Source organism: Pseudonaja textilis, chromosome 7 (genome assembly GCF_049901715.1).
Source record: "Pseudonaja textilis isolate UNSWEBS1 chromosome 7, rPseTex1.2, whole genome shotgun sequence".
NCBI classification, from domain to species: Eukaryota; Metazoa; Chordata; class Lepidosauria; order Squamata; family Elapidae; genus Pseudonaja; species Pseudonaja textilis.
Window position 1 is genome coordinate 19,009,429 of NC_141996.1, and position 14,859 is coordinate 19,024,287.

The 14,859-nt window shown below is 36.8% G+C and overlaps 1 protein-coding gene across 8 annotated transcripts in view; it reads left to right on the forward strand.

Moving 5' to 3' along the window:
* ZMYM2 (zinc finger MYM-type containing 2) overlaps nt 1-7,448 on the forward strand; it is a 78,511-nt gene extending 71,063 nt beyond the window's left edge. For all 8 annotated transcript variants that reach the window (XM_087937137.1, XM_087937140.1, XM_026708885.2 and 5 more), the window contains 7 exons: nt 114-208; nt 579-747; nt 1,126-1,277; nt 1,930-2,044; nt 2,336-2,587; nt 3,616-3,739; nt 6,100-7,448. In XM_087937137.1, the coding sequence (XP_087793263.1) occupies nt 114-208; nt 579-747; nt 1,126-1,277; nt 1,930-2,044; nt 2,336-2,587; nt 3,616-3,739; nt 6,100-6,292 (1,100 nt within the window). In that variant the 3' untranslated portion in view covers nt 6,293-7,448. The remainder of the gene's footprint in view (nt 1-113; nt 209-578; nt 748-1,125; nt 1,278-1,929; nt 2,045-2,335; nt 2,588-3,615; nt 3,740-6,099) is intronic.
* Nucleotides 7,449-14,859: the final 7,411 nt, after the last annotated feature.

A 14,859-nucleotide genomic window follows, 5' to 3' on the forward strand; every position in this document is an offset into this window, starting at 1 on the left:
AAAAGTACCTTTGAATCCTGAGTAAAATATATTGTAAAACAAATAATTCATCATTTATAAATATATGTACAAAATGTTTACTTTATCCTTGGTGGTTACACTCTTATATGCAGCAACAGAAGAACTTGACACAGAGAATGAATTTTTGCTACCACCTGTATTTGGAGAAGAATACGAGGAACAGCCAAGACCTCGAAGTAAAAAGAAGGTATAATCTATTTTTGTTATTAGAATGGTAAACACAAGTAGTGTCTTCTTTGGTTGTGTCTTCTTGTGATGGGAGTCTAATAATTGTATCTTGAGGGGCAATGAGACAGGTGATTTGTGCCCGTTGGTATTGTTTTGTACACCGTGTGTCTTTCCAAATTTCATAATTTACAGTGTGAAATAGACGTTGGCTTTTTGCATACATTCTTGAATACAACTAATTTAAGAATCCCAAGCTTCTCTCCCAATGCATGTTTCATAGTTGGTGCCTATGGTTTACTGGTATTTCACCTCTCTTTAAAAGAAAAAGCATCATTGATTGTTCAGTATTAATAAGCACTGTTAATAAACAAAGTCTATTTTGATGGCAGGGACTAAAGAGAAAAGCTGTGTCAGAATACCATTCTCAAGATGATGCCTCTGAGAACTCAGAGTGCAGTTTTCCTTTCAAGTATGCATATGGTGTAAATGCATGGAAACATTGGGTAAAAGCTAGGAACTTAGAGGAAGATCTGTCAGTACTAGATGAATTAAAATCAAGTAAGTATCTCATATACCTTTAAGTGTTTAGTTTAAAACATACAAACAGTATGCCTAGCAGATAAGACTGTAGAGCTTGGATATGTATTCAGATTTTGTTTTTGTAATGGGGTTGTAAAGGGCACATTATGTCTTCATCTTCATCAGGCAAACGAGGTCATTGTATATGGACAATTACTGCAAAGTCACTAAGCATTAAGCATCGCATAGAAATCAATATTTTAAGTGAAAAACCCTTGCTAAATGTCTTATGTTTGAAAGAGGTTTTTATGGTGATGTTTGCAATATTTGAATATGTTTATTTTGTACTCATCTGCTGAGTGCTTTATTTATCGATAAGAGACAGCATTACATGATACCCTACATTTCCCACTACAGCAAAGTCAGTAAAATTGAAAGAAGATATTATATCACATACTTCTACTGAGCTAAATTTTGGGCTGGCACACTTTGTAAATGAAGTCCGAAGACCAAACGGAGAAAACTATGCACCTGACAGTATCTATTATTTGTGTCTTGGGATTCAGGAAGTGAGTAATTTAAATATTAGATAATCTGCATGTGGTTGCTATATATTTTTTCAAATAAATGTGATTGACAGAACAGAATTATCGGTTGAAATACTAGCTGCATTTACATGGTTTAATGCAGAGGTCTCCAAACTTGGCAGCTTTAAGACTTGTAGACTTCCAACTCCCAGAACTTCTCAGTTGAAGTCCACAGGTCTTAAAGTTGCCAAGTTTGGGGACCCCTGGTTTAATGTCATGTAGATCAATTGGAACTAACAGAAGCAGGTCCCAGGCTTATGTACTTTTTCTCCTCCTGTTCTTCTACAGGGTGGAGAACTCATATTTACCCTGTCATGCACTCCCAGAATTTCAGCTTTTCATTGCACACTATTTAAGTTTATATCATGGTTTACAAAAACCCTGACCAGTTTTAAAACAATGCTCCTTCAAATCATGTGTTTTGAGATTGACGTGTTGCAGGAGAGGTTGTGTAAAAATCATTCCCTACTTCCTTGAATGAATCCCAAATCCCTCACAAAGATCAAGCCAATTAGTAGTTAAATTAAGGTTGCTTTCTTATGCGGTTATTTTTTATATGCATGCAAATGATCAAAAACAGTTTGGCAGTCTTATGTTTGAGTATACTAACTTTTATATTCTTCTTTTTCTATAGTACCTGAATGGAAGCAATCGAGAAGATAATATCTTTTTGGATACTAATTATCATACATTTATGCAGGAATTAAATAAAATACTCAGAAGCTGGCAGCCCAGCATACTTCCAGATGGTAATTTATGTTGTTTTTGATATTTTTTGTCTTTGGCTCTATGTTCCTTAAGCAATTCACGCCAGATTAATTCATTACTAATTGTTATAAGTTATTGAAAGAATGTTGGGTTTATAAGCATAGTTTAATCTTTAGTTGATTTGTTGGGCTAAGGTACTTGGTCTTAAATATTTCATATGTTTTTCAGATTAATGTAACCCCTTTTTTATTTTCTTAGGTTTTTTAATGTTGGAATTGCTTAGGTCTGTTTCTTTATAAGTCTTTATAAGACTTTTCTTTTTCACCTCGTAGGTTCGATATTTTCTCGAGTTGAGGAGGACTATCTCTGGAAGATTAAACAGCTGGGATCCCATTCTCCAGCTGCTCTTTTAAATACACTATTCTACTTCAACACCAAGTATTTTGGTCTGAAAACAGTGGAGCAGCACTTAAGACTTTCCTTTGGCACTGTTTATAGACATTGGAAGAAGAATCCTCTAACAAAGGAAAGCAAAGCTTGTCTTAGATATCAGGTTTCCTCTCTGTGTGGAACAGATAATGAAGGTATTGCAACTTTTTATCCCGTTGGCAAAGTTATTGAGCTACATTGCTTGCAAAGCCAGTAGATACTATAGAAAGACACTGAGGCCTCTGTGCTACTTGGATATGGTTTTTCTTATTATTCATTAGTCTCTACCTTAAGCAGAGGGCTATATTTTACAAAGCTTCTGGAAAGAAAGTAAAATAATACAAAATAGTGATTCAATATTGATCTTTCTCACACAGAGAAAGAAGGAGAGTGTTTCTGGCAACCCTTCTCCACAGTTTTCAGACTGGAGGTCTCTACCCCAGAGATTAAATTCAGAAGCTATAATATATAGAGTATCAGTCCTTTTCTGTAGCTAGGCCATAGCAACTTAAGGTTATTGATTTCACTAGATAATCTTATTTTTCTCTTATTGTTTATTCTTTAAATGTCATTCACTTTACTTCTACTTGTCCTTAACTGGGTTCACACATTTTACTTTGTCATATGTGATTTGTTTGGTTTTGTGTGGTTGTAGCTGGGGTTATAGATTAATTAGTTCAACAAGCCATCCTTAAGTATTGGTGGAATTAAAAACAATTAAGCTAAGTAACTAATTACTAACTTTTGACGACAGATAACAGAATTGTGTGTCATCTTGGGACAGAGACTAACATTTGGTTTAAATAGCAAATTTAAATGAAATGTAGAAAATCAGATTCTCAGCTTATTCTATAAGGTAAAGTACTTGTGTGGATAGAGTCTTCATTCAGGAAAGGAAAATAATTGGAACTGGGACTTAGGTTTTTCATCTTTTCCTTGATAAAGCCACAGTTAAAATTACTTCGATGAAGTTGCTGAAAAAATATACTTAACTGAAAAAAAAAAAGATATTACTGAAAAAATATTCCTGAATCTCCCTTTCAGGTAAGACAGTGATTGCAACATCACAGTATTATAGCTGTTGTTTTTGTTTTTAATTGAGTCCTTTGTGATATAATTTGTCTATTTTTAAAATAAAATCAATGACAAAAATCATATTGTACTATTTTCCTTTTTTAAAAAGAAGATAAAATTACTACTGGAAAAAGGAAGCACGAAGACGATGAGCCAGTATTTGAACAAATGGAAAACATCGCAGATCCTTCTAGATGTCCTGTGAAAATGTTTGAATGCTATTTATCTAGGAGGTATCTTTTTAAAAAAAGATTTTAATTGTGTCTGAGTCTATATGCGGACCTTTTTTTTCATTGGGTTTTACAATTTTTATCTGCGGACACTCAGAAACACTCCAAAGGAAAGAAATGTAAAACATATTAATTTTAACATCACTTGTATTCAGCAATAATTCTGCTAAATGATCTTATCTCCCAACATTCTTACATACTGTATTAAATAAAGTGTCCTAGATGTTCACACATCTAGCTACCTGTTTCATGCTTAGCAACTGTATCATGCTTAACAGGCCAAATTTATAATATTCTGGTGTTCCTCCAGGTTTTGGAGCAAACAAAATCCAGACTAGGCAAGAAGGGTAAGGGTGCATCCCATCAGCTCTATAGCAGCTCTCAACACTGTTCTCCCTATTGTCCCAGCATCTTCCCTTTCCTCTGCCCTGATTGTCCCAGCACCTTCTCCCTCCAAGGTAGCATATCCCCTTGGCCCATCCTCAGCCTCTGCCATCGGTGATATGCACAGCATATCCAATTGGTATGCTCATCTCAACAGCCACCATTACTGAGGTCCCAGCATCCCTCTAGCCTCCTCTTCTCAGACATTGATGTCCTTGGCTTTCCTTTGCTCCTTAACTGGAGCACTTTTGCCAGAGCAAATGTGCCTCTTTTGTTTTGTACACATATCAGTCCCCATCACACAGTCCAAAATACTTGCAACAAGTATGTTTCAATTTCAGGCGCAGACCACCTGAAACCAGCTATTATAGGAACAGCAACTTTTGTGTTAATTCTAAGAAGCCCAATATAGGGAGAACTGAACACAATAGGAAGTTTTTAGTAATAGAACATTGTAAGTAAAACAACAGAATAACAGTTGGAAGGGACCTTGGAGGTCTTCTAGTCCAACCCTCTGCTCAGACAGAAAGCCCTATATCATTTATCTATACAGGCAGTCCTTACTTAATAACCCATTTTTCAGCAACAGTTTGAAGATACAACACTACTAATCGAAAGGCATTTAGGCCTGGTCTTTGAAGTTATAGGCATTGTAATGCTCCTGTAGTCACGTGATCAAGTAGGCTGCCCACATTTACAACTTGGGGGTGCCCTTGAACTCTCTCACCCACAATCTCCACCCCATCTCTTCAGCTGCCTCATACTTTGCTGGGTCTGCCATCCTCTCTTCCACTACCCCGCTAACCTGTACTCCACCATGAATTCCTGTTACCCTGCATTTCTGTTGCTCTGTACAACTGCCGTCCCAATTAACTATCATCCTCTTCTTCCTCCTGCTGCTCACAAGGTGCTCCTGGCCTTTGTGATGAAACTGTTGGCCTTGCATTGTCTTCCCAAAGCTTCCTTTGACCCAGCAGCTGACTTGTAAAGTTCCAGTTCTAGGCACTCTATCAGCACCGAGAGGAAGAAGACAATGAAGGTCAACTGGGAGTGGTGTAGGGCAGTTGGGATACAGGGCAACAGAATACAGGGCGGCCAAAGGTAGAGATGTGGGAAAATAGGCGTATAGAGGAGTTGAAGCAAAGGCAACTGTAGCAGAGCAGAAGAAACATGAGATCCTAGCCTAACAATGACGCAATCCTGACCTAACGACTGCAACCAGGACTACCAAAATTGTCATCACTAACAGTGCAGTCAGGTGATGTTATACTTAAAGCTTAGATGTTATTTAAAGATGTTATCATTTAGCAGTGGAATTTCCAGTTCTAATTAGGATTGTTAAGCAAGGATTTACAGAAATTTGTACCTCCATCAACACCCAAAATAGTAAAAGAGGAAGTTAAGAAGAAGCAAGGGCTACCTGTATAATAGCAGTATTTTAGAAATCCAGATTGTATGAAGTGGATATTTCATTGATATTTAAAAGTCAATAGCTGCTGTCTGGTAAATAAATATTCCTTCTGCTCTAAACTACTTTATATCATGCTTTAAACCAGGGGTGTCAAAACTGATTTTCTTCTTGGGCCGGATCAGCATTGCAGTTCTTTTCCATGGCCTGGTGGGAGGTGGTGGTGGAGGAAGATGGATGCCTCCTGCAGCACCCTACCAGCCAAAATGGGGTGCCGGGGGGGGCATGAGGCCCCTCATGCCCCATTTTGGCTGGCAGGAGGTCATCCAGGCCAAAAATGGAGTGCAGAGGGCCGTGTGCGGCTCCCTCAATGTCCCATTTTGGCTGCCAGAGGTACCATAGTCCGTTCCTTTGCTATCTGCGGGCCAGATTGAAGCACCCCGTGGACCGGATTGGGCCCACAGGCCTTGAGTTTGATACCCCTTGCTTTAAACTGACGTTATTACACTGACCATATATTTAAAATAATATGTGCCCCTTATTAATTTTGCTCTTGTTTTGTTCCTTTCAGCCCGTCAAATCTCACTCAGAGAATGGACGTGTTCTATTTGCAGCCAGCTTGTCCACTATCTTCGGAGAGTCCCATTTGGTATACTTCCACTTCAGTGGACCGCAATACTTTGGAAAATATGCTTGTACGGGTTCTTTTAGTAAAAGATATTTATGATAAAGACAATTACGAACTGGATGAAGACATAGATTAAACACTTCCCAAATTCAAAGAAACACAACAGCATTAGCTAGTCAAGCTGCTAGATTTTTATTATGGAAAAAGAAAAACATTTCAAGTTTACTCTTTGTTTAACATGTTTTGTAGCAGTGTACCCTTTGCTGGGTATTACCATGTATATAATCTGTGAGAGAAAACGGCCATTATTCTGCATAGTGGTTTTAGGATACTTAACAAACCCATTCATTTTTAATTATTATTTATTTGGTTAGATATGTTTGTAACTTTTTACATTGCAAAATTTGAATGAGAATGTGCCATGTGTAATATTCAGGGTGGGGTCGGGTGGGGAGGGTGTCATAGTAAGCAACATCCATATTGCACAACATCACTGTTGCAGAGCTTCCTTGAAAGAGTTGGGGCTTTTAACTGGGAACTGAAATCAGGTAGTTGTGTATGGATAGCACTACTAAGGTTTAGGACTTGCTGTGTATTTCCGAATTTTTTAAATAAATTGTAAACTAATAGGTTTTTTACTCTTAGTTACTGATGCCTTATGAGGTTATCTAGAAAGGTTCCATCTTATGTACCAAAAATAGGAGAAAAAAAAAAGAGAATGCTGTTAATATTGATGTACTGTAATGTGAATCAATGCTGGTGAAAATTAATTTTCTGGGTTGCTCTTATTAAAAAAAAAATCTTAGTATCTTTCCTTGTGACTCTCTGAATTTGAACTTACAAATACAGTGTATTTTACATAAAGAGCACAAGAGGGGGAAACGTATCCATTTGGATTTTGCCCTTCGATAGGATGCATACTGAAAAATTTTGTTTGAAAGTTTACTTAAATTCAAAATATACATCTATCTTATGCTGTTAATATTCTTTATGCTTTTTTCAGTATATTCACAGGAAGGCATATCAAAATATAAATAAAACAAATGCAACAAAAATAAATAGCATACAGCAGCCAGATAAACCTTAACAGCAATATAACGTAATAATTTTAAATGAAAGAAATAAAAACAGGATTAGCATCAAAAAGATAAGTAGGTGTTGAGAAAGCTCTTTGGGGGACAAAATTCTATAATTTGACATCCACTGCTGGAAATTGCTGTATCTTCATTAGCAGATTACAGCATAAAAATACCTGCAATTCTGTAAATTAAATCCTTATTTTGTTGCCTGTACTTATTCATTCATTTCTCTTCACTGTCTACAATCATTGCTCCCCGTCACCTGGAATATTTCTTGTGCAGATGTGAGCTATATGAATGGCTGCTGCCGAATTCCGACAAGTTCAGCACAAACGACGCAGCTGCATTTTTTGCCTTTTGTAAGTAGTCACCCAGAATTGCCTTGCACAAAGAGAAAGGGGCTCAGAGACGTACAGCAGTTCTCATTACTTCTCTGTGACTCTGTGGAGTCCAATTGTGGAGAATTCCCAGAGTTTGAAGGATTGGTTTTTCAGGCACCAATGGAAAGGGAAGGGTTGGGGTCCCAGCACATAACCAGTAGTGTATGAGAGTCAAAACAGTCCAGATGATGGTGGCAACCAAAGTCCTCCTCCTTTTTATGAGAGGAAGGGGAGGAGCCATCCTGATTTTGGATACTGACATCCTTCTTTGATGCCTCTGGTATAATCCTATACTTGCATATACGAATTATACAGTTGTATTTGCTTGTTGCTTGGCCCCATTTTTAGGTTATGTACTATTGGATATATGTTTTCTTCAGTGCAGTGCAGAAATACTTAGCATGCTAATAGTTTCACATTAAAGATGATTCTTGAACAAGTATCTTGCTGATGTCCATCATTTAATAAATAGTGGACCAATCTGAGGCAGATTTATATAGTCTCAAACACGCTAGATTCTTGGAGTGAACTTGGCAGGTAGGAATTGACATTCATTTGAACCAGAATTTTGTGATAGAATGCATACTCTGCATATAATGACTGCACATCCAGAATTAGTAGTGACATTTAGAAGTGGGGAGGGGCACCACAATTGAGCATTTTATTATTATTGCAAATGCTTTTGCCACAAAACTGTAGTACTTTAAAAAAATTAATTGATCTGTGGTACAGATTTTAAAGCAACATATCACATGCTTATTTTTTTGTGTGTGTATGTATGTGTTTTCAATTTTAAGACTGTGCTAACAAAAATGAAGTTGATAGCCATTTGTCATTTCAAGGATGCCATTTTATTCCAAAAGCATGCCACATTTGAGAGAAAGAAACCTCATTCAAACCAGAATAAGCTAAATATAGAGAGGAGTCTTTTGAAGCTATTGTGGAAATCAAAATCTAGTATCTATGCGGGGACTTTAAAGATCAATCGGGGCGTTCAACACAAAACCATAGCTGAACAATGTTAAGTCAAAAAGCACATAACCCCATGTTTTTACTCTGCATGGAGACTTAAATGTTAGCTGTATTGATAAGAGCATGCTAAAATAATCTTCAAGATTATGTATTGAAAAAAATATGCTAGTTAAATCCATACTAGAAATGTGCTGTTTATCTTATTTCCCTGCAGTTCTTTTATTGCCATGACTCCATTTTTCCAGTAGGCATTAAAAGTTATGTTTCTTTAGTATCAATTCAATGCACTCATAGAAAAATAGCTAACATGTATTATTTTCTATTGCAGTATTTTATTACATCAAATTAATTACTAAAAGAAGAAAAACTACAGGCTGAAACTTTTAATATAATGGTATAATATTGTAATTCACCCTTCCACCCACACAATTGGGAGGTGGGAAAGGCCTGACAATTTAACTTTATTACTTGAAAATGCTCTCCTTGCCTCCATCAGAAAACTGAGGTACAGATTTATCCTTTAGGCATCAAATGTTTTTAGTGCTTTCTATGCCCCCAAAAATCCATGGATCCTGATGGTGGACTGATTCCAAACACTGGCTTGGAATCAAGCAAAATATGCTTCCTTAATCAGCAAGGATCAATCTTAGACCAGTGTTTTTCAACCCTTTAAGTTGTGTGGACTTCAACTCCCAGCATTCCTCATCCAGCCGCACATCTTAAAGTTGTCAAGGTTGAGAAACACTGATTTAGATTTTGATCTCATTTTCTTTAGATAGCAATAACAATCCTCAAGCTTTTGAAGGGTATTCAGGCCAAAACTCAAACTATTTTGATACGATGCTAAACAAAAAGAAACAGTTCAAACATGTACAGATGATCTTACTTGGAGCTCAGGGACTTCTTTTTTTACTTTTAGACAAGAGGCTCAGATGTGTCTTAAATTTATTTTTTAATGGAGGGATTTTAATCAATCTCTGTTCAATTCTCCTTTAGTTGTGGTTCTGGGTATATGTTTTGAGAAATAAACATTTGCAAGTTTTCACTGTATAGTGCAACATGCATGGTTACCAATAATTACCAAGCATGTGTACAATCCCATTTTAATCCCTGCCACATATGACTCTTTAATCTAGATTACAGGCTTCACATGCCTTGAATCAGAATAAACCAGATGCTCTCCTTTAAAGTTATCATATTGTATTTATGAGAATAACAAAATGGCAGCTGTTTTGAGTTTACATGCACAATAATCCTATAACCTTGTTTAAAGAGCTCCATTTGTGTGTGGATGTAAAACAAGATGTAAAACTTTATTATGTAACCACAGACAAAATGTATTTCTTCCAATGAAATATAGCATTGCCTATAGCTATATTAATAGACCCTTAACAACAACTGTACTTTAGTTTTGAACTACATTTTTAAGAGAGAAAAAACTGTCAGTTTACAAGGTGTGAATCCCACTAAAGTGTAAGTTTAAGTCAGCAACAAAAGTAATGCTTCTGATCTCATAGCCATGATCTTCCCTCTCACCCTCACTTAGCCATGGCAGAAGATGTAAATCTGATTGAAAAAGAAAGTTTGTTAACTCATAATTTCAGACTAGTTACAAACTTAGAAAAATCTAGTTTTTAATAGCCATGGTTAGTCCCGATGCAGAATAATTTATTGATTCACGATAGCACGATAATCCATAATGGGGGTTTCTTGGTTTTGGCTTAGCACAATGTATACACTGCAGTAGTGCTCCATGGTTAGGATAATTGCGATGAATGGGCACAGAATGAATAAGTCTCATGAAAGGCAGTGGTGTCTTAGGTTATCAAAAATGCAATGTGTGTGCATCAAGCTGAATATTGCCTGGCACATCTCTTTGACGGGAAAGTTGTTCTTTGCAGTAAAAATGATCAGAATTTGCTGCTGATGTGTAGTTAACTTTCTGTATATAATTGTATTTGTTTATTTAATGCTATGCTGTCTTTTTCCACTCAGTTTCTTAAAATTTTGTTTGTTTATTCCAGTTTTACTGTCTAATTTTTTTAAAAAATAAAATTTAATTTGCTCCTCCTCAAAAGAAGACTCGGCAGCTTAATAATGGTCACAAAACCAAGCGCGTAATACTTTCAAAGCTTTCAAGAGCCATAAAACGTTCATCATCAACATTGGCTGTTCTTTCTAGTTGTTCTGGGTTTTTTTTAGATGAAATGGATCAAAAATAGCAATAGCAATAGTACTTAGACTTATATACTGCTTTACAGCCCTCTCTAAGCGGTTTACACAGTCAGCATATTGCCCCCAACTATCTGGGTCCTCACTTTATCCACCTCGGAAGGATGGAAGGCTTTGTCAACCTTGAGCCTTGTGAGATTCGAACTACCAAATTGCATTCAACCGGCAGTCAGCAGAAGTAGCCTGCAGTACTGTGTCACCGTGGCTCAGAAGGTTCATAAACATTTGTAGATGCTTAGAGTTGTACTAATAATACTATGGCTGCCTTTGCATGGCATGCAAGTATTCACAAGGCACCATTTTCTACCTGCATCTGCAGTTGCTTAATTGTTTTTAGTCATGGTCTGTCATGATGCAAATAGATCAGGGGCATCAAACTCAAGGCCCGCGGGCTCGATTCAGCCCACAGGGTGCTTAGATCTGGCCCGCGGGGCCGGCCTGGAAACAGGAAAGGACTGGCCTATAGTGCCTCTGCCAGCGAAAATGGAGCTTGAGCGGGGTGAAAATGGCATGGGGATACAAGCCTCTTCGCTGGCAGAGGGCTAGCAAAACAAAACAAAAGGAGAAACATTTCCCCTTTTGCACTTGAGCATGCAAGAAGGGACAGGAAAGGAGAAAGGAAAAGAAGGGAAGAGAGCAAGGAAGGGAAATAAGGAAGGGAAGGAAGAAGAAAGAATGAAGTGAGAAGGAAAAAGGAAGGAAGGCGATTATAATGAGTAAGGGATGGTATCAGGGAAGTCCTTAACACTTGGCCACCACAGTGCTCCGACATGAGTCTTGTGTCACGGCCACCATGGCCATGTGCACCCCGGCCATCTCCAGCATGGCCACACATCTGGCCATGCCCCATGCCACCTCCCAACCCTCCGAGGTCAAACACAATCTTGATGTGGCCCTCAGTGAAATCAAGTTGACACCCCTGAGATAGATGATCTATGTGCTTATGTAAAGGCAGATTCAGAGCCTACAATTTACAAAATACTTTGGTAGAAGCTCCACTTTAAAGCATCTCATGCAACTGAAAGCTTAAAACTTAAAATTTTTAAATGCAGGGGTGCATTCATTTTTCTTTGCTTTAATGGCTGACAGTGGAAACGCACTGGTTATAGAGCATTGTACAGCTTACAAAAGAGAATCCCCACCCCCCTGCTTTTCTCCTTGCAAAGGACAAATTTTAAAATTTTTAGAGCTTTAGGACATCAAAAACCCGATCTTTAAGATTTCTTCTTGGTTGTCAAGATGGTAGCTTGTGTGTGTGTGCATGTGTGTATTCAGGATTGGGACATTGAGACTACAGGTACATATAACAAATGAGGAAGTTTTTGCTATATGGCACAATCTTTTACTTTCTGATTTTGTAGAAACCTTAGGTGTTTAATAATGTCTACTTTCTAGCTTTTCATAAATCATTGATTTGGATATTGTGCTGGTAAACAGTAGATGGCAGTTTTGTGATTTGAGTCATTAAGATTTTGCTTTGAAAAATTGGAAAATTCCCTTCTCTCTGGTAACAGAAGACTGAAACTTAAATGATAGAATGATTTTAAAAATCCCCCATGACCAGGAGATGGCAGCAAAATGTTAGAGATAGCCGGATTTTTGCAGTCCAAACCTGTAGTCATAATCCCTACAGCCTTTCTCTAAATACATTACTCTATGAAAGTAAGAAACTCCATCTATAATTGGCTACCTCAAAAAGTGCTTTTCACTAATTTAAGACTATAATTTCATGCCCTGCATTTCTAGAACAATAAAGAGATATGAGCTTCATATTTCATACACCCATTTATAGTATTTACTATCCACCATAATTCCAAAATCCAAATAGCAATAGCATAGGGGGAAAAATCATATTCAGAGAAATAGCAATAGCACTTAGACTTACATACCGCTTCACAGTGCCTTAGAGCCCTCTCTAAGCAGTTTACAGAGTCAGCATATTGTCCCCAACAATCTGAATCTTCATCGACTCAGAAAGATTGAAGGCTGAGTCAACCTTGACTCAAATCCAAAATTAGTATGATGAGATGATAACTAATATAACTATCAATTAGTACTACAGGGAGTCCTCAATTTACAACTGTTGAACATAATTAAAATTCAGGTGCTTGGCAACCAGCATATATTTATAATATTTACAGCATCTTGGGGTCATGTGATTGCCATTTATGAGTTTCCCAAATGGCTTCTAACAAATAAAGTCAATGGAAGAAGTTGGGTTCGCTTACTGATCCACATAACAATTGCAGCAATTCACTTAACACCATAGCAAAGGTCATAAAATCAGGCATGACTCGTTTAACAACTGCCTGGTTTAGTAATCCAATTCTAGCCCTAGTTATGGTTGTAAATTGAGAACTACCTATATCACATTAGCTCTCATTCATCTTTTTTCAGGGATAAATATATTGCATTTTTATCTGATCATCCAGATTGTATTTTTGGTGTGAGGGAGTGCTTTTCTAATGAGTTTCCAGAATTAGGATATTAATAATCGTATTAATTTTGATTTTAATCTAGATTTTAAACTGCATTTTTAAAAAAGATTTTTTTAAAAAAGAATTGAAACACAGAGCTATTAAAGATGAATGAATGGTTCAGTCCCATTAAATGAAGATCTCTTCAAGTACAATTACTGAGAATAGCATTTTGAATTTTTGGAAATTGCATCAAACTGATTAAGCAACATAAGAAAACACTTCCTGATCATAACCTGATTAGGTTTTACAGTTTAAATATTACAGAAACTGCCTTGCAAAACTAAAAAGAGGTGGAGACTTCTGAAACAAAGATCTACAGTATAGTATGATAACCTGCTGATCATATTTAAGGTGAAGATTTTGGAGGATTAAAGGCAGATTATCTACTATAAAGCTAGGCATTTTGAAGGTACTTTCTTAAATTACTTAATCAGGATGATAACCTATAGGACAAAAAGAGATTTGTATGTATCCAAGTACCTAAAGTTTCTACTTGCAGGAGTATTGATCATAAATTTCTCAGGTCAAGAGACATGTTAAACAAGAGTTTAAGGCAAGATGGTGTTTCTTATAGCCACATGCTTAGCCTTCCAAGGGACCAAACCCGCATCCTCATATGTCATTAAAATATTCCTTCCTTGTTTATGATCAAAAGCCATTAACAGAGACTTCTTAAAGAGGACAAACAGTGGGGGAAGTTCAACCATTTTATTTTTATTTATTTTTATTCAATCATTGCAATACTACTGGGCACCATTTTTGTGAGTTAAAATGCAATGCAAAAAGCTCTTTTGATCCCCCCCCCCCCCCATGTATTCCTGATTACTTGATTTCTAACCTCAAGGAACAAAAAGAGAGAAGAAATTACACGGTGCAGGGTACAATAAGAAAAAAAAACGAACTTTTGATTAAAATCACTCATTATCCATGGTACTCTTGACTACCAAAGTTTGGTAGCAAAAATTGCATTGTTGAATTTTGATAGGTTAAATTCTATAATGTTCACCATTAAAATGAGAGAAAAGGGAGTGACAAAAACATTTTTAAGGGTATCTGATCTCCCTGTGCCTAATTCAGCATTTTAACCCTTATCCCTCACTGCCTTCTATAGGTGTGTGTGTTTGGGTGTGTTCTCATTTAGCAACCACAGTTACAACAGTGATGTGAAAGGAACTTTGTGACCTCACATTTATGACCTTTGCATTTCTGTAAAGCAATAGCAATATCAGCAATGGCATTTAGAGTTACATTTCACAGTGCTTTACAGCCCTCTCTATTTACAGAGTCAGCATATTGCCCCCAACAATCTAGGTCCTCATTTTATTGACCTTGGAAGGATGGAAGCTGAGCAGGTCAGAATTAAATTGCTGGCAGGCAGCAGAATTAACTTACAATATGCAATGAATACAATGCATTCTAACCATGGTTCTAGAGAAAAGATAAGCTGAAATAAGATTATAAGCTCAGACACAGTCATTATTTCACTTAACAACTACCTTATTTAACGACCAATTATTTGTATATATAGATCTACACACAAGCATACCAGTAATAGCAATA